This window comes from Martes martes (genome assembly GCF_963455335.1).
Source record: "Martes martes genome assembly, chromosome: 4".
Classification (NCBI taxonomy): domain Eukaryota; kingdom Metazoa; phylum Chordata; class Mammalia; order Carnivora; family Mustelidae; genus Martes; species Martes martes.
Genome location: NC_137891.1, coordinates 189,468,807 through 189,488,513, shown reverse-complemented (window position 1 = coordinate 189,488,513; position 19,707 = coordinate 189,468,807). Strand labels below are relative to the sequence as shown.

Genomic DNA, 19,707 nt, shown 5'->3' with positions numbered 1-19,707 from the left:
GCCTGGATGACCCTTCCTGCCTCTGCCGCTGCCAGACTAAAGGCCTCTTTCTACAGTTAGGGAGTCCCCGCCCGGCCACAGCTGGGGGACAGCTAATCAGGGCGCGGATTACGGAGTCCTATCGATCCTGGCGGTGAGCAAACACTTCCCGAGCGGGAGCTCCCGTTATCTCCCGACTGAGACAAGAGCCGCTGATGAGCCGAAGTCCACCCTTTGTCCCTGCGCCATCCCCAGCCCCGTGGGGTGGCACTTCCCCCCACCGCTGTGCCAATACCACTCCCCTCCCACACACCTTCTGCTCGAATGATGAAGGGAAAGGACTTTCTGGCCGTCAGACTTGGCGGTATTAAGCCTAGGGTAAAATTGCTTTTTTTTTTCTTTAGATCAAATTAAACTCACGCACAGCCTGCTTTTTGTCTCACGGGTCACAGGGAAATACCCGTCAGTTCGGCTCTCTGGACCACATACTAATAACCACAACCTCTGGAGCGAATTTCTCTCACAGACGCGGTGGCCCTGGGCGCGGACGTGCGACCAGAAGGAGGAGCCGCCCGGCCGCCGGGCTCTGGGCTCTCCATCTCGTGTCTTTTCTCGACATGCGAACGGATGAAGGAGGACGCTGGCTCTCCAGCTCCGTCCCCTTCTCAAATATTAAGATAAACGGGTATCACTTTTGAAAATTTAAAATATAATAGAAAATCCATTTCACCAATCCACCAGTCAAGAGACTCGTCTTTTGGGGAAGCTCTCGTGTCAGGGAGAAAGGCAACCATACATCACCCGGCCCGGCCCCTCAAATAGATAATCAATTTCCCTGAAAGCATCAATAATCAGAGTGGACATTTATTGCCCCTCGGATGGTTTATCTTTGGGGCCGGGGACAGCCGGGCCGTGATGAATACCAAATCTGCCAGGGAACACAATTAAATGCTGGAAGGATAAAGGATTTTATATTGTGCACAAAAAAGCAATCAAATTCATAATGGAACTCCATTGCATGAAATTGGGCAGAAATAAATATAACCCCCCCAAAGCGTATCACTTGAGCCGCGTGTGAGAGGTCAGGCAGTGGTGTTGCCGACACTTCATTTCCCCCTGGAGGCCTTCACCTGCCCCCTTCCCGGGCGCCCCAGCGTGCCAGTGGCCCTCGGTCTCCCTCCCAACCTGCCCAGGCTGGCCGGAGAGAAGGCACTTTCCCCGTCTGAGTCGGCCTGCTCTGGCCTCTGCCGTGCGCGCTCCCCCAGCTCCTGCTTGAGACGGTCCTCGGGGGACCGGAAGGCAGAGGAGTTCTGCCGACCGACCGGTGGCCTGCGAGGCTCCGTGGGCTCCGCAGGACCAGACAGTGAGCCCCGCCACCCGTCCTGGGGAGAGAGGCCCTCACCGCCAGGCCATCCGGGGCCCTGCCTGCAAGGTGACCCTGAGCTGGTCCAGCAGGGGTGTTGGAAGAGGCTTGAAAATCAGCATCTGGGGATTCTCGACCCTGGAAAACTTGCTCCTTCCCATTGGACAGAGCATCTCAGGGCCTCTGGCCGTGGACTGCGCTGGGCAGACACCATGCTCGTCTCAGAGCAAAAAGTCCGTAGGGCCAAGGGGCGTCGCCTCTCCAGCGGGTCACTGTAGCGGGGGGCGGGGGGGGCCGCCATTCGTTCCAGCAAAGGTCTGCGTGGGCTTCGGGAACCTGATTTTCCAAAGAGCCTTGAAAATGTTAGCGTTTAAGGTCACATACACTTGGCAAAATGCAGCTTTTAGTTTGGAAGGAAAAAGGCATAAAGGGCATTTTGGACACAAAATAGCTCTTTAAAACAGCATTTTGATGAGTTAAGTATAAATAAATCAGAAACACACGGATTTCATTTCCTTTAAAATACCCGCGGGCTCAAACACTAGCGGGAAAAGTGCCTGGCAAATGCGGTTTGGGATTCTGACAAACCCAAATATTTTGAAGAGGTTTCTGAAATGTTTGCAGCCAGGTCTCCTCGTCCGTCCCGCCTTCCGTGAGCCCCGGGTGGGCTCCTCCCCGTCTGCCCCCGGCGGCCGGGCTGTCGTGTGTGTGTGTGTGTGTGTGTGTGTGTGTGTGTGTGTCTGCACGTGCACGCCCAGGGAGACGGAAGCAAGGGAGATGGGGAAAGAGGAGACGCTTTTGGACTTACAGATTTTAACTTGGTTTTGACATGGAATGGAAAAAAAATTTTTTTAAAAAGCCCCAATGAGAATTCTACTTGAAGGAGACAAGAAAAGGCTCCGTCTAAAATGGGCCCTGGCAGGAAGTCCGCACTGTCCACTCGCTGCCGGCACATCTGGATCGACGGTGGGAGGTCCAGCTCCGCCCCCGGAAGGTCCAAGCCGGAGGACAGACAAGCCTCCGAGAGAGCCCGACGGGCGGGCACGGCGCTGTCGCGGACATCAGCCCTCCACCGCTGGCCCCGGCGCCCGTGCTGGTCTTCTTTCCCTCCGTAGGAACCAAGTGGATTCGGTGGGGACGGTTTTCCTGTGTCCGTGCCGCGGGGTATAGTGACAGCCAGCCGGGACCCTCGGGGTGGCCACTTCCAGGACGGGGCTTGGTCTGTGCAGATGGCCAGGTCCAAGGACACGCGGCAGCAGCTCAGGTGCCGGGACTTAGGACTTCCTTCCGGTCCAGAACCAGGGGACAGCTGGCTGGTGTGGGGTCCTCCAGGGAGCCCCTGGGTACAAGTCTGCCGAGCCTCCTACTACATAAAATACATACAAATAAAAGAAGAGCGCTTCCGTTCGCGGACCCAGGAAGTGCTGGGAGGTCACTCGGATTCCCAGAGCCTACTCGGCAGTTTTACGAACTGCCGAGATGCGGGGCGTCCACGGCAGACCCGGAAGGGCCCCAGGCACATCGCCCTGCCGCCGTTCCCAGCGCGGGGCTCTCGTGCTGAACCTCCGCGGCCCGGTCACTCAGGTGGACGCGAGCCCGGTTCTTGGGGGGAGCGCGCTGTGCGCACGCGCGGCCTGCCGCCCTGAGCTCTTATCTGCAACATCTGGCCCGGGAAGGCCGTCTTCGTGTCTCCGAAACCAAACTGCTCCCTCCGAGACATAAACAGAGACGCTGCCTGGTGAAGGGCCGCCCTGAGCCATCTTTCCCCACAATGTTCCTTTTGGCATCCGATGAGAAAAAAAAACTTGCAATCCATACTCGAAGTTGGATTTTTTGATTTTCTGCAGAATTGGGCTCCGAGCATTTAATAACAAGGCTCCTTACTGCTCGGCCTCCAAATTTATAATAAAAATAAATATTTCCCCTTCCTGATGCAGAAGGCCGTGCCGACCGCAGCGAGGAGCTCGGACGCACGAAGGTGCCCGCACCGTGAACCCCGGCGCGGCCTCGCACAGCCGGTCCCCGCGCGGGACCCCAGCGATCCAGAACGTTCCCTGCTGACAGGCGGGCACTTCACCTAATTGTGCGGCCGATCACAGGCCGACGCCTTTCTCTCTAAGACCAAGACGGGACAAAGCCTCAAATGACTAATTACTCAAATACAGTGTCTTTTGCTAATTGGATTGGTTAATGTTAGTTAATAAGGCACTTTAAGGGTAGGGATGGGGTATGAAAGAGGCAATTCATACTGTAATAATAGGCTAATGACCACCAGCGACCGGCCGGCCAGCGGACTCGCTCTCCAGGTCCTCCGCTGACTGTTTGCCGGAGCCGACGGAGCCGCCCGAGAGGCCCCGCAGCCTGCGAGGGCTCAGCGGTGCCCGCGGACAGCAGCCCGGGCGCCGGCCGCCGCGGGAGTCGGCCCTCGAAAGAGAAAGCGAAGCCCTGTTATTTCCATTATTTATGAAGGAGCCTCTGGTTAGGCGGCCAGAAGCAGGAACCAGAGTCCCGCGTCTTGTCCAGAGGCCAGAGGCTTGGCTGTTTTACTCAGTGACCCCGGGCGAGCTCCTTGACCTTCGCAGGCCCCAGTCAACTCAGCTGGAAAATTGGGTAAAAAGATTGTGGTGTCTTTCAGGCATGCGCCGCTGAGCAGAGGCGCTCGGAGCGGCACAACTGTGACAGCCCGGAGCTCGGGGATGGGAGTGTGACTGGCGTCCGCCGCCCGCTCTAGCCGAGGCAAGGAAAGCAGGACCTGGGCCCCGACTCTGGGAGGAGCTCGGTGACGGCCGAAGGCCAAACGCCCTCGCCGGCTGCGGACAGCGTTGCGCACGACCTGCTCGCCGGTGGGGCTCCGTGCCCATGGGGGCCCCGCGCCCATGGGGGCCCCGTTCATTCCCCGTCCAGCTCTGGGGTTCGAGATTGGCCTCCTTGCTACATTCAAGTTTTACGGTTTGATTCAAGAAAACCTTCCTTTCGGGAAACGAGAGAAAAGAGAATCACTGGCCGGGAGGCCGCCCCCATCCTGGCAAGGCTGACTCGACCTGAGGGATGTCCTCCAAGGAGAGCCAGAGGGAGGCTCCGTCCCTGTCGGCTCGCCGGGGGACAGGGGCCTGCGGCTTCCCGGGGAGGGAGGTGAACCGATGAAAGCCGCCCAAGATGTTTGCTTTGGGAAAGGAAACGTCTCAAGTGTGGAGTGGGGAGAGGACAAAGGACACCGAGGTCCCCTGCTGTAACCTGCAAGCCCCGCTCACGGGGCCCCACGCTGACGTTTGACCGAGGGGGCTTGAGCTGTGTATGTCCACGCAGACGTGGGGTTTTCTCCGTAAATACGGCATCGTACCGTAAACCTATTTTCTCTTCCTTCTGCTTTTCTCAGGAACACGGTCTTTCCTCTCGCTGACTGTACCGTGAGGTTTCAGACTGTAAGGCCTGCGACACACAGAACACGGTGTTAACCGCCGGCTTGTGCTACCGGTGAGGCTTCCCGTCAACCCCATGCCGCTAGTAGCCACGTTCTGGGGGAGACAACAGTGATACTCAGAGTTTCGGGGGGTCGGCACTCCCAATCGCTGTGTTTTTCAGGGCTGAACTGTGTTAAGCACACGAATGTGCCTCCATGAGGACCATTAGCCGAACAGATAACCCACCTGGACGCCGTAAGGAGAAAGCGCTTTGCATCTCCTGGGACTGCTGTCCATTTCGGTGCCCGGCAGGGAGCCTATGCCCGCCCCCGAGAAGGGCGCTCATGGCCCAGCTGAGACCAGAGTCTAGGATGGGCGAGAGACCAACTGGACCAGGGCTTTCACCGCGCTCCCCATCCCGAGGGCTTAGAAACAGAAGCTGGCCTGCGGAGGGAAGGGCAGGCCAAGTAGAGGCCGGCCAGGTGTCCAAGGAGAGCGGTGTCCTTGACCAGGAGCCCAGCCAACCCCCCAGGACACAGTCCCGCGACATCTACCCCAGCCATCCAGGGTCCTCGCCAGGCAGGGGACTCAGGCACACACCTGCTCTCCCTCTCCCCCGTCCCTGTTCTCTCTCTTTTGTGGAGTGGGGGACAAGCTGGACCCCCCACACCCACCTGGCAGACTGTAGCTCTCTTTTCAGTCTTTGGAAAGAACCAATAAATTACGCAGCCAACCCCAACCCCCCAGCTCTAAGAATAGAGTTTTAAAAATCCAAATGTGTCCAAGAAAATTCCTGAAAACATGGTCGATGTTTTCCCGAGCCTCTTGTTACCCATGCTTGGGGCTAGAGCCCACGTGCAGACAAGCTCCCCGAAGGGGCTTCCCCCCCGACCAGCTCACGGGGTCCTCGGGGAGACGCACGTGACCCTCGGGCCCCCTGGCGGTCTTCCCATGCCCCCGACGGCCCAGGGAAGCACCTCCTTTCTGTGCCCTCTCTGTGTCCCTCCCGAGCTAATGGGGTCATTTTCCTGAGTGCACCCCGCAGACAGACAGTGACCTTGTCACATGGGACGGACAGGCACACACACAGCCAAGAAGCTCAGCAACAACCCCCCCCCCCCGCAGGGCTCCCACCCCCCGGGAGTCATGTCCAAGCCACAGGCCGCCCTTGCTGTGGTCTCGAGGCTAATCCGAGCGCTTTCCCGTCCAGACGCCGCCAGAGTCTGTGAGCTTGGTGGTTCTTTCCAGTCGCAAGAAAAGCAGGGCTGTGAGGAGGCGGGGGGGGGGGGGGGGGAGGTGTCACTGTGCACACTTTTCCTGAGGCTTTTGACTGCGGCTAGACGCGGGCCCCGGGTCGGCGGTACGGTTCAGACCCGGTTCTCAGATCTTGGGGTGGGGGGAGATCGCTGTTCTCTTCCCTAGAGCAGCGACAAGACCCCAGGACCCGCGCGTGCACCAGCCACCTCTGCGGGGTGGGGTGAGGCGAGGAGGGAGCGAGGGGCACACACAGGCACACGTGCTTCTGAGCGGTCCCCGTGGCCGCGGCGGGACAGGGGGCTGTCTGGTTCCCAGGGGCCCCACCCCCATCATTAAGTCAAATCGCTAGACGACCACTCGGGGCACGGAGCTCTGCCACTGGGGGTCCGCGTCCCCTTCCCGGAACTCCAGGTGGCTCCCCGGAGGGCCTGCCAGGGCGCCAACGAGAATGGTGGTCCAGATCCCCGAGAGACACGCGTGCCGTGCCCCATGGGGGAATTCATAGGTGAGGATACGTCCCCACCCCAAGGTCCAGGCCGCCAGCCCCGCCCGGGAAGGGACCCCACCCCATCACAGGGAAGCCTGGTGGCTGGAGGCAGACATTCCCAATGGCGGGTGGGGACGTCCTCCGGGCCCATTCCGAGTCCTGTCCTTGCTGGAAAGCAGACAGGGACACAGTGAAGGGAAGGAACCCGAGCAGGGAGGTTTCCAACTGCGTCTGATTTCACAGCGTCCTTCCCTGGCGGGAGGCTACAGCTGGGAACGTGCCCCCCGCGGGCCCCGGCTGCAGCTGTTGGCAGGATCCAGTGACCTTGGGAACGCCGCCCGCGCGGCGCGCCGTCCGCCGCTCTCCCACCTGCCTGAATGGTCGCCCCGTGGCGGCCGCAGACCTAGGGCGTCCCTGGTGACAAACCACCGGCATTTCTTCCGGGTCCTGCCTCACCTGCTGGCGGAGAGAAAGCCGGCCAAGCCACCGGGGGCCACAGAGCCGTCTCTGTCCGCCCAAGGCTCCTGTTCCCACGGAACTCTCAGGAAGCCTCGCGCCTGCCCACGGCTGGGCCAGCGGCTCCGGACACGGAGACCCACCGCCGCCCGCCCCGTCCGCGGGCCAGCCGCTTCTGCCGCGGACCGCAGTCGGCACGCTGCTTCTGCGAAGGGCCGGATAGTAAGGTCGTCAGGCTGTTGGGGCCCCAGGGGGTCTCTGTCTTACATTCTTCTTAGTTTATTTTTACAACCCTCTCAAAATGCAACGTAGCCAGCCGGCGCTCCCGGGACAGGCCCGGGATGCTCCTGGACGGCCTGTGGCGGGTGACCGCCGGGAGACGGAGCCATTCTGCCGTAAGCAGAACCTTCTCCTGCGTTCGTGTCGGAAAGTAAAGGAAAGGAAGACTGGCAGGCCCTGTTGCCGCGCGAGGTTCTCATCGCTGGGGTGGCCATGGACGGCATGGACGCCGCCGGCTGGGGCATTTGAACCCATTTTAGGGATGGGGGAGTTGGCGCCGTTGGGTTAGCAAGGGCTCCCGGGTCCTGAGATGGGCTGCGGGGCTCAGAACAAGGGCTGGCGCAGAGCCCGGGTCCCCCCGCGCCCACGGCCGCTCTGCGCTCTGGGAAGGCACCGGAGGGGCGAGGGTGGGGCTCACGCTGCCTTTGAGCCTAGAAGCCCCTGAGAGCCTCCAGAAGGGCAGGCGGCCCGAGCCCGGGTCTGGTCCGGTCCGGGAAGTCTTCCGGAAGTCCCCAGGCACACCTCGAGGCCCCCGGCCCCCGGAGCTGGGAACACCAGGGGTGTGGCATGGGGGGCGCGGCTAAACCCGGCTGGTAAGGCTGCCCCCCAGGGTCGAGGCCGGCCTCGGGGTGCCCAGCTCAGCGGCGGTGGGGTGATGCTGCCGGATTCCGAGCGCTCCCTGTTTTTCACGGCGGATCAGCACGGAATTCCCGCCACAGCTGGTGCTGTAATCGGGTCCCCTTAAGACAGTGTGCGGTCGTGGTTGGCTGCTCTCTGCCTCCCCTGCCCCCATGCCCGGTGGTCTTGAGTTAGCGCAGCAGCTGTGACCGAAACCCTGGGCACTCGGGCGGCCGTGCTGTCTGCCTCCTCCCCACAGATCGGAAACATTGTGGGCGAGGAAGCCGGGTCCTTCCCCTCACGGCCCGCCCTCCCCGCCGCTGCCCCCACCAGGTCTCTGAACGGTACCAGATCCGTGGAGGCCCAGCCAGCCGATGGCTCGGAGCCTGTGGGCCCAGAACGCTGTGTGACGCTGCCCAGGGCGCTCGGGCTCTCGGAGCTCCGCATTCCCAGGAACCAGGGAGAATCCCAGGGACGAGGCCATCAACACGGCCCTCCACGGAGCCCCAGTGAGGGTCCCTGCGACCAGGCGTGGAAACAGCTGTCCTTTTGGTCTCACTGACTCGCGTGTGTGCTGAACCCCGAAGTGAGAGGGAGTCCACAGGTGTTTGCTGAATGAATAAATGGGATCAAAGACCAAGCTGGTACGGCCAGAATTTGACAGGGGGGAAGCCTTCCGTCCCCCGGGCCATTGCCCCACGGGGAGGGTAACTCGGGGGCTACAGTTTCACGTCCCACCCCCGCCTCAAACCCAGAAAGCGCTGCCCGACGTTTTTAAGGGAACTAAAATTCAATTCTTCTCTGAAGCGCGGAGCGGTGGTCCTCAGTCTCCCACGGACTCTCCCAATGATTCAAGGTCCCTGCGAATCCCAGCGAGACGGGTGGGAACTCCCGACCTGAATCTTGGGGGACGCGCGGCGGGGTGGGGGGGACTCTGGCATCCCCAACCTCGGGTCTCGGGGGTTTGCAGCTGGAGTGTCAGGGTACCCATGGGCTGGAGATCTATGACCCCTTCTTATCCACTTATGATTATTAAGGATAATCTTAACAAACACGTTATCAATAGGCAGGGTCAAGTTGAAGCGCATTAATATGACTCTGTCGATACCCGGGTTACTTCCATAACTGAAAAGGGTTGAGCATAAAAGACAAATGTGCACATAGAACCAATAACTGACCCCGTGATTTATGCTCCCCCTTGCGGGACACCAAGGTGTGAAGCCCCCCCGGGGGCTGCCCTGGGGCCTCCGAGGCGGCTTCCCTGGATGGGCTGCCACCGAGCGGCCCGTGCGGCAGCCGTGCCTCCTCCCCAGCTGACGGCACCTGGCACACTCTCCAGATGTGCCTTCAGGAGCAAAGCAAGGGACGGCCAGCCCGCGCTTGGGGGCGGGGGACACGGTGTTCAGACACATGTCGGGAGAGCCCCCTCCTCTGCCGTGCCATCCGCAGAGCCGAGTTGATGTCAGGAAATGGGGGAATGGGCACCAAAGCCGAGGTGTGCCTTGTATGCGGCTGACCCTCAGGAGGGACAAACAACGTCCCGGGGCTGCCTGGGGACACCGGGCTCTCAGAACGTGAAAGAACATTCTAGAACCTCTGGCCAGGCTCTGTGAAGACCGTCCTCTCTCCAGCCTCTGAGTGACTGCTAGAGAATGGAGACAGGTAGCCATCAGGCCCCCCTTCATCTGTCCTGGCAGAGCCTGGCGCCCTCAGCTCTTTGAAACACTCGCAAACGTCCCCATCAGGCTGCCGGGCCTGGCATTTGCGTTACTTGGTCTCGCTGTCCTGGAGGCGTGTCGGACTTCAGGAGTGACCGGGAGACATGGACACTAGGCCTGTGTGTGACCGTTGCGTCGTGTTCTCGTCAGGGGTCTTATCCCTAACACAGAGCCGCCTCCTGGCACGGCGGCCTCCTCTGCGTCCAGCCTTTTCTCCTGCAGAGTGACCCAACTGAGGGGCTCCTGGGACAGCGGGCTGCCGGCGCTCCAGCCAGGGGCAGGGTGCCCGTCCCCCTGCAGCCTGGGCCGACATACACTGAGCCTGGCCTCCTGGTGTCGGGGGTTGGGAGGCCCGCCTACACCCCGCAATGGTTCAGATCCTCCTGGGGGTCCCAGTCTGTCCTCCCCTAGGCCAGGACACTGAAGGTGCTGGACTCTGTACCCCCAGACCTCGGTGTCTGATCCCCGCCCTGCAGCCCAGCCGAGCAAGGGGAGATGCCTCTTCCCATGGGACCCAGGCAGGAGCTCCGAGCCCAGGCTCAAGGGGAGCAGGAGTGGACACTCCGGCCCCCACGATTGCACGGAGCTGCCCTGGGCACAGGGTCTGGCCAGGCCCCCCACAGCCAGGCAGATCCAGCCCCACACTGACTTCTGCCATCCCCTCCCCACTGTGGGGCTGGGGGGGGTGGGACTGCCCAGGCATCTCGGTGATCTGTCCACGGAGGGCTCCCTTACCCACTCACCCTGGTCATTGGGTCAGGGTTGTCTGCAGCATATGGCTGTCCTTGCTCCCAGACAACCACGGCGGGGCCTCACCCCTGCTCTTGCCTGAGGAGGCGCCCGACCCTGCGGGAGCAGGCCGACTGGCCAGCCCGGTGAGGAGGACGTTGAGACAACACGTTCCCTTCCAGGTGTGCACAGGGGCCCCCGAAAACATTCAGAGAGATACAGGACAGAAGCAACGGGATGGTGGCTAAGGTCACTGGGTCTCACCAGAACCACCCACGTTCTGCACCAGGTCTCCCCCATCAGCCCCGCCCCCCGACCCCCGCGGGGCCTGGGACTCCCCCCGAATCCACAGAGGCCCCCCAGCTCCTCGCTTTTCTCCTCTGGAGCCCAGGCCGTCAGAAGGAAGCCCCAGCCGCAGACCTAGGAATGACAGCCCTGCAGAACTTTCTCCCCGTTTCTGGGGCGCGTGCGTCCTGCTCCTGGAGCTGGCTTCTGCAGGGCTCCTGGACGCACCCGAGCTTCCCTTTCTAGCGCTAAAAGTTATGACTTGTCATGAGTCATTGATTGGAAGTGCCACACGTCACCCGGCTCTCATGATTTACACGCTCTTCCTCTGCGGACATCAATCTTCCGGAAGCAGGAGGAGGAAGCTGTCCAGCAAGGGCCGGGTGCAGCCCTGGGCAGGCCTCTCCTTAGGACCAGGGCCTGTGGAGGCCATCCTGGGCCCCGCCCTCTTGTCCTAGCCTGGCAGAGCAGGGGCTCAGAACCCGGGCCTCGGCTGCTGATGTCCACGCGGAACCAGCAGCCTTCTCTGGGCAGCCCTGCCCAGTTGGCACCCTGCCCGGGCTCCCTCGCTGGCCTGGACCACCAGCATGTCCTCTCTGTGCCTGGAGCTCAGCCTGGCATAGAGCTACAGCCAGGGAAGGAGGGCAGGGGTCCCCATGGTCTAGGACCCCGGAGACCTGTCCTAGTCCAAGCTGAGCAGCATCTGGGGGCGGGGTGAGGGGTGCTGGGATCAGGAGCCGTCCAGTGTGCTCCTGGGAGGAGCCCTGTGTCTGGCCTGGTGGGGAACTCAGAGCCTCGGTAGGAACCGCCCAAGCCCCCCAGAGACTGCGTGTGCTAAGCTGGGGGTAACCTGCACTCTCCCCTCTCTGGAAAGGGAGCTCTGGGGGGCAGTCCAGAGAGAGAGGGGATCCTCGCAAACACAGCTCCAGGGGAAGGTGGTCAGTCCAAGGCCTGTCCCCAACTCTGTGCACGTCGCCATGGCGTTAGATGCAGGGGGCGAAGCAAAGTCACGGCCGGGGCAGGCCCAGTGGGCTGCTACTGTGCGTGCCTGCGTCCTGCGATGCCGCCCTGGGGAGGAGGCCATGGGGAGGGCAAAGCGGGCGTCTCCCAGACCAGAGGCTGGCAGGAGCGAGAGGTGGGGCCTGTCACCCAGGGGCCTCCCAGCAGCCACAGCCTCCGAGTGGCCTCTGATTCTGGGTCACGGACCTGCTGTCCACGCAGGGAGCATTTGCACTGAGGTCAGCTGGGGAGCTGAGCTGGTAACAGGGTGACTCTGGGGTTGGGAGGGAGTGGGGAGCCCCTAAGTGGGTGACATCACCTTTGTCTCTGGGCTTTTAACCCGGAAGACACATGGTTGTGGTGGGAGTCCTGCCCGGTCGAGGTCTGGGTGACCTGGGCGACCTGGGATCAGAGGCCAGGGAGGCCCCCCTCCCCCCGCGTGGACCCTCTGTCTCTCCTGGCCCAGCCCTGCCCTCCCGCTGTGCCCCCATCCCACAGGCCCCAGTCCACCCTCGCAGGCCAGGCAGCCGGGGCTCAGACCCCACTGCGCACGTGCACGAGGGCCGCTCCGCCTCTCTGGGCTTCTTCTCACTCCCACAGAGAACCCACGGCCCTTCAAGAGGCCTGTTCTAAGTGTGCATGAGTTCACGGGCACCTGCTACTCGGCATAGCCCATCCATCCGCCCCGGCCACCACCTGCGTCCAGATTCGCCTCTGCCTTCAGACGCAGATCAGAAGGCTGCCTGCCCTCGAGGACACGCAGGCTGGAGGCCCCGGGGTTCTTCCCAAGCCCGGTCTCCCCTTCCCTCTGCCACACACCCCCTCCTGCTTCAGGAGTCCCTGCTCCCAGAAGGGCCCGTGTGCCCCTCACCGCAGGGGCTTCTCAGCAGGAGGCTGGGGGGGGGGCTCCCGTTTTCCAAACACCAGGGCTCAGGTTGAGGCTGGGGTCAGTTTTGTCCGTTGCCCCAAAGTAGCTAATCCTGGACCTGGTGCCTTTCAAGATTTTGTCTCCAAGGCACCTTTTGTGGGTGGTGAAGACAAAAGGTGTTCATCATGAAATGAGGCCATGACGTCCTGTCCTCAGGGGACCTCGGGAGAGCTGGACAAGGACCCAGAACATGGCGAGGAGGAGCTCGGGGGTGGGGATGCCATCATCCTGCAGGAAGGAAGGTGCAGGCAGGCCGGGGGGTCCAGGCAGAGGGCACGGGCCCCCGGCGGGGAGCCACCAGCAAACAGAGTGTTCTCGGCACGGCTGACAGCAGGCAAGCCGTGCCTGGGGGTTCCGGGTCTGCGCGAGGCCGCGCTGGCCAGGAGCAGGGGTCCGCCCACCGCTCGCTCCCGGGGACAGAGCCGGCTGCCGGCCCAGCCACGCTCCAGGGGAGTCAGGAGAGAAGGCCCTGCGCCCCGAGCCGAGCTCCGGGGGGGCCCCCGGGAAAAGCAGGCGGGTTGAGTGCAGATGAGGGCTCCTCGCCTGGGGCTCTCGGGGAGAGGAGCCAGGTTCCCTTAGCCCCCAGAAGGGCTTGGAAGGTAGGGCTCTGCCGTTGTCCACATGGTTGCTTCCTCTTGCCGGACGTCGGGGTGGGCTCTGGGAGCATCACGGGTCAGCCCCTGCTCCAGGGTCCCCGCGGAGGCTGGGGAGGAGCCCCCGGGGCCGAGCTGGGGGCCGGCAGCGTCCACAGCCGTGTGGGACCCGTGCGCCTCCGGGGCTGGGCCTTCTGAAGGAGCCTGCGTCCTTTCTCGTGCCGCACTTGACTGTGTAAATATTTTTCTTAGGAGTGAAGAGAGAGCCTGCATTCATGGGCTAGGTCTCACTTAAAAGAACTGAGAAGTATCTGTTTAGGCATAAAAGCTGAAAACAGTGTCCAAGGCGCCTTTCAAAAAAAATCATTTTTGTAGCTCAATCACAGCCAAGCTGATTTTTTTTAATGCAAAAAATAAATAAATATTACCCCACTCCCAGTTGAGAGCTCAAGAGTTTGTGTCAACACCACGGGAGCCTCCGTGCTGGGAGCCAGGCCGGTGGCTGGGGACGCGGGGCCCTTCCCCGCCCTCGGCTCAAGCCCGTCCCGGGGACCCCCGCGGGGGACGCCCTTGCCCGTGGCGGCAGGGGACGGAGGTGGGGGTTCTGGTTGGCGGGGACGCCTTGTGCAGCTTCCCATAGGCCTGTTCCCCCAGCGCAGAAGCTGGGATCAGGGCCAGGGATGTGGACACAGCGCCTCCCCCGTCCCGCCTGCCAGCTTAGTGGCTCTGCGACCCCCGCCTGAGCTCCAGCGCCGGGGCCTCTGCGTGCCTTCCGTGCGGCCGGCCACCAGCCACGGTCGCCATATGGGGCTGTAGAGAGAGGTGGGGGTCAGGCTGCCACACCTGTGATCTCGTCACTGCGTCCCCGCCAAGGCGGCCTCTGGGACCACGGACTCTGTGTCGCGTGTATGCCCGGGGACTGGTGCTCGAGGTAGGACTTCGACAAGGACAGAAACCCAAGGATGAGTGTTGTCCTTTAAAACGCCTGTCATCCCAGGAGGGGAGGCCGCACAGGTGAGGCGGTGGGCCTCCCCGGCCAAGAACGGGATGAGTGTGAAACACGGCCGTCCTGTGAGCTCTGACCCTCGGCTTATCAGGCCCGTCTGAGGGCTCTGTTGGTCGGGGCAGAAACCCTCCCAAGAGGGCAGGCCACACAGAGTCCATGGCCGCTGGCCACGAAGGGGCCACCGGCCTGCGTCTTGACCTGTCGGCCCAGTCTGTGTCTCTAGCAGGAGCCTGAGCCCCTGGTCCCCGAGAGGCCATCAGAGGGAGGACGGCGTGGAGAGGGGTCTCCGCCAACCACCCCGCCCGGGGCCGCCCTCTCAGGACCATCCCGAGTCCCCACCCACGGCAGCTCCCTCCAGGGGAGGGGCCTGGGAATCCGCTGCCAGCCCCACACCCCTGGGTGGAGAACACCATCACCAGCGAGGGAGAAACAGGTTGGAGGGCGAATGGCTTGAAGGTCAGGAAACGGGAGCTTTGGGGGTCGTCTCGGGCCCCAGGCCAGGCGGCGGGGGTGCCTCCCCGAGTTCTTTCTGGTTTTGGAGGCCGGGGCTCCGTCCGGGCTCCCTCCTATGGGTTTCAGATGCTTTAATAACGGAGTATTTTGAAGGGAAAGAAGCCTTCTGGGATCCATTTGTGACACCGACCAGAAAGCTTAGCCCCCCTCGGGGGACCCGCCAGAACTCCAGAGCTGTGAGCGTATGAGATGTCTGTGTGTGTGTGTCTGCTCTGGGCTGACTTTCTGGAGAACAGAGGGTATTTATTTTAAGAGTCAAAAAAGATGTTTTGACCAACCCCACTTAGCTCAATCCTGGCACCGAGACCCGGGAGAGAAGAGAAATGCCGGAGGTCAAACCTCCCTTTTTTGGCTAAAATGCTTAATCAAAACACACCTAATACTTCTGCCGGGTGTGGAGGTGGGGTCGGAGCGGCGGGCGGCACGCGTGCGGAGGCTCAGCTAGCAAAATAAAGAGGTTTTTCAGCAGAGCAGCAGCCTTGGCTAGGAGGCCGGGCTGCGAGGCTCCAGGAGGGGCGCGTCCGGTGGTTCTCGCCCGAGGTCGGCGGCGGGTGAAGCCCACGACGATGAGCGACCTGCCAAGGCCGAGTGTCACGGGGCAGGCCGGGAGCAGCTGCCGGAACGGGCCTTCCCGAACCAGACTCAGACCCGGCTCTGGGAGGGGCGTCCTGTCTTCAGAGTCCTGGCCTCTCTGGTCTCTGTGTCACGTGACGGGGGGGGTGTCTCCTCCCGGTCACCTGCGGTCCTACAGCTGGGCTTCCCAGCAGCCACACTGCACCGGGAAGGGGTCGAGGCCCAGCTTAGCGAGCGGTGGACAGCCCGGTCCCATCGGACGCTGCTCGGCTCGGCTGCGCTCCCGTCCATCTGGGCTCTCACTCCGTGGGTCACGCCAGCCACCTGCCCAGCTAGGGACAGTGTGGTCCGAATGCCTGTCTCATGTCCCCATCTGACCATGGACTCCCGGATGGGGAGGCCACTGTCCCTGAGCTGGTGCGCAGACCTGAGGGCAGAAAAGAGCCTAGAGGCGTGTGATGGGTGATTTCCGGGGTGGGGGGGGCGGTGCTCCGTCCTACTTGGCTGCCCTTGGCCTCGGATGAAAGGCATGGCCTCTGGCCACCCTCAGCCCGAGGCTTGTGGGCCCCGGTGGGTCTGGACGGAGGCCGGCTGTGTAAGGGACAGCAGAGCTCTGGGAGCAAGGCTTCACTGGTGCTGTGCGCTGTCTGCTCGGCGTGATGGAGGGGGCCGGCTCCCCTCGGAAAGTCTCTCCTACTGGTGCTTGACCAAGTTTTTCTGCTTGACTCGGGAATGGCCCCTGCGGGTGCCCCAGAGGCCAGTCAGGGAGCCCACGGGACCAAGGCGCCCACACTGCGGGGACATGGCCGGTGCCACCTTCAGAGATAGAGGCTGCCCCGCGGGGCTGCAGGCTGGGCCTCCTGCCCCAAACTCTCCATACTGGGGACTGGGAAGGAAGGAAGGTCAGTCAGGGCCACCGAAAATCAAAGTGAAACATGGCAGGGAGGGCGCCCAGGCCGACGGAGGGGCTGACAGGCAGGCGGAAGGTTGTTCTCACCCTGAGCCCAGGACGGAGCAGGCTGGAGACCAGAGGGGTCCGTGTGCGGCCAGGGGGCTGACAGGACCCCCGGATGGTCCTCCTATGCCCTGAGGGAGACGTGTCCTTGTCCTCTCCAGAGCTCTCCATGACCCAGCCACTGGGAGAAGAGAGCTGGGGTCAGGCTAGAGCTCCCGGCAATACGCCGTCTTCCTCGCCAGGAAGAAGACGGTGCCTCGTGCTGACGTCTGAGCAGAGGGCAGCAAACCCCCGCCTGCAGCCCACACCCGGTGCCTCTGGGCCTAGGACGGGCCGGGGCGGGGTGCGCTGTGAGCAGGCGCCGGGCTCGGAGCCCTGCCTGGCAGACTGGGCCGTGCAGGCGGCAGGGACCTCTCCGCGCAGAGGCGCCCCGAGAGGCGGGCTGGGCAGGAGGGCCAGGCCCGGTTTTAGCCCAGCCTTTATCTCAGAGCGGGGTCCGCGGACGGACTCTCTGCTGCCAGAGGCTCGGCTGCCGCGTGAACCGCAGGAAGGACCCAACTTTCTTTCATACCCTGGGGGAGCCCCAGGGCCACCATGGGGTGGGGGCATCCGCTCACCGGGCCCGGGGCCGTGCCCTGGGCAGGCCACAGCCCTCCGAGCCTCTGTCCCCCTCCGTTCACGGCGGCTCTGGACGGCTGAGGTCAGCGCTCGCACAGCGGGTTGGAAGCGCGCAGGGGCTCCGCGCAAGGGTACAGGCAAGCTGGGGACGGCCGGCCGCTCACGGGTGGATACGCAGCGATCACGTGCGGGCCTTGACCTGGGGGCACACCCTTCTGGGCATTGCGGGGAGACCGCCTGGTGTCCTGAGGGGCCACGACTCGGGGCTCAGGAGTTCCCGGGAGGGGGGCGCTCCCCTCCCGTGACTGCTTCCCATGGCCTGTGCGACGCCCCAGGGACTACACTCCCCGGGAGGTTAGGGCGGGGCGCTGTCCTCCTGGATCGAGCGCCCACCTCTGCCAGTGGCATGTCCACCCGTTCCAGGGACCCCGTGACCCCCACGTGGAGCCCCCGATGCTGTGTGACGCTGACCGAGGTCTTCATCCTGCTGGCCGGCCGTGGCGGGGCGCCGGCCTGGGCAGCACCTCGCAGGCGGGTGGACCCCGTCTCTGGCCTTTGAGCGTCGGTGAGCACAAGACCCTTCTGGAAGCTGCGGCTCTGCTGAGTCTCGGGCTGTCGGCCTCCTCTCTCTTCCCCTTTCCCAGGTGACCGAGCCACCGACCAGCCTTCCTGGGTCAGGATTTGAGTAAAGAACAGACGCCCTAAAGAGTAGAAACGCAGGCCCCGCTTGTTGGCCAGACTCGGCCCCCAGCGTCGGGGGCCGACCTCCCACAAGCCCATCCACCGCCGCCCCCAGGCCAGCCCCTGACGACCTGGGCCCTTACGGATGCCCCAGGGGCCTCCCCAGCCTCCGTGGTGCTCACCTCCTCCGACTCGTTCCCTGTGCGCGTGTAACCACCTTCCAAACCACAATTTCAGGATCTATTAAAAGAAACATAAAATCCCCAACTGCTTGGAATTCTCAGCATTTAAAAATATGACTTAGTGTTATTACAGCTGAGCCGGGCCGACGCGCGTCCAGGCCCCTCACCCGGCCTGCGTGGGCACCGGCGGGCGCTCTGCGCTCCTGGCTCGTAATCTGGGAGAGCGATGGTGTAATTTTAAGGGGATGGTAAATAAAACCTCTGGGTTTGACACTATTTCTTGTGTTGATGTTCAAATATTAGTCTCGGTCTTGGTTTCTATTCTTATGGAAATGACGTTGCAATTTATAGACGTGTCCGTGCCCGCGTTTGTGATCCAGAAGAGGGAAAGCCCGTTTATACAGCTCATTTGTCAGTTTGCCTAGCTTCGAAAGCACTCGGGGACCCATCCCCGAAACACCGTCCCCCTGGAGTGGAGCTCGGTGGTTTCAAGAGGAGACGCCAAGCAGGTATACGGCTCTCCAAGCCGAGCCAAGAAGAGCTCCACATCAGAACTGTCGGTGGAAGGAAGACCCAGAACGGCTAGTACTTTCTCTCCAACTAACCTGAGCCTGTGTCGGCCGCAGAGGGAAGGGCCAGAGCTCCCGGTGCTGCCCGTGGCCCGTGGCTGGAGGAGGCGCTCACCACCGGCCCCCGAAGGTGCTTCCGGGCCGTGCTGTGGGTGCTGCTGTGTCCTGCCTTTGCCTGGTCTCCGTTGAGAAGCTTCTTCCAAAAACCACATCTACTTCCCAGGGGTCTAGGATAAAGGGCCCATTAACGCGCTGCCTGCCCCCCGCCCCGATCTGCGGGAAGGGAAGTGGCGGGAGATGGCGTCCGATCACAGCCCCACCAGCCCACCTCCGCCCTCTGCCCTGCCGCCTCCTCCACCCCGGCCCCCCGGGTGGCGGATCAGGCCACTCAGCCGGCTCTGCCTCCCCAGGTAGCCTGCAAACCCCACGAGGGCCACATGGTGCCCCGAGTCCTCCCGCTGACCCTGTGCGTTGGCGCTGCTCGCGGGCGGGGCCAGAGGGCACAGGGACAGACCGTTGTGCGTCTCGGAATGCCTTCCTGACCCCTTCAACGGTGTCGGTACCATGTGTGGCTTCCCTTAAGGACCAGGGGGAGCTGCCCAGAGAGGCTCCTTCCCTGCAAGGACACAGCTGTCTTCCCAGGGAGCCGACGTTTCCGGGGTGGGGCGGGGGTCCTTGGTGTTCTCAGCAAACAAGGAAACAGCGTTGGGGTAAAGGACGCGGCTTCCCAGCAGGCACCGTCTTCCACACCACAGGGCAGCCACGAGGTCTCGCCTTGCCATTTCTGAGAACTTCGGGTCTATCCCCGCGGCCCGCTGCCGGCGGCAGCCTGAGGACAGCATCTCGGTCCCCAGACACTAACGTCCGCTCTCTAACTTGCTTTTCAGCACATGTTGGCGGATGCGGAGGTGTCGTCGCAGGAGGGCTGCATCCAAAAGGTAGGAGAGCTGGTTCCACGCCTTCTCCCTCGCCGCCGCCCGCGCGCCATCCCCAGCTACTGTGCGCACAGCCGGGTCCGTGGGGCCGCCTGCCGCTTGTGGGCCCTGCGTTGTGTGTCGGAAGGCGAGCGCGGGACGGGGGTTCCGGGGACGGTAGGACGGATGTGGTCTGCACGGTGTCGGCCGGCAGCGGGGCCCTGGCTCCCGAGAACCGGGAGAGCCGCCCCCAGGGGAAGGCTCAGGCCACGCAGATGCAGGAGAAGTAAGTAAACACGGGTCACGTTTGTGTAACCACCTCCACTGGATACTCAGTGAGAAGAACACAGATGGGGAAAGACCACCATCGGCCGCGAATCCCACAATGCCTGTGCTGTCTGCGGCCCCCAGAGAGGGCCCGGGCGGGCGTCGAGCAAGCAGCCGATCAGGTGAAAAGAAAAGCGTCCACGGAGCGGGGGAGCGTCTCCTGCCCTCTCGGTGGCTGATGGCGGGTCCCTGGGTGGCAGGCGTTAGTCTGGCAAGATCCAGAGAGTAAACCGGGACCAGAAAAACACCAAGAAACCCCGAAGCCGTTCACCAGACA

At 62.8% G+C, this 19,707-nt stretch overlaps 1 protein-coding gene across 3 annotated transcripts in view; it reads left to right on the top strand.

Annotated features, from left to right (window-relative positions):
• PRDM16 (PR/SET domain 16) overlaps positions 1–19,707 on the top strand; it is a gene marked incomplete at both ends in the record, with an annotated part of 299,365 nt that overhangs the window by 128,789 nt on the left and 150,869 nt on the right. For 2 of the 3 annotated variants that reach the window (XM_080802203.1, XM_080802201.1), the window contains one exon: positions 19,077–19,127. In XM_080802203.1, coding sequence (XP_080658329.1) covers positions 19,077–19,127 — 51 coding nt within the window. The remainder of the gene's footprint in view (positions 1–19,076; positions 19,128–19,707) is intronic. The other variant, XM_080802202.1, reaches the window with a different exon arrangement.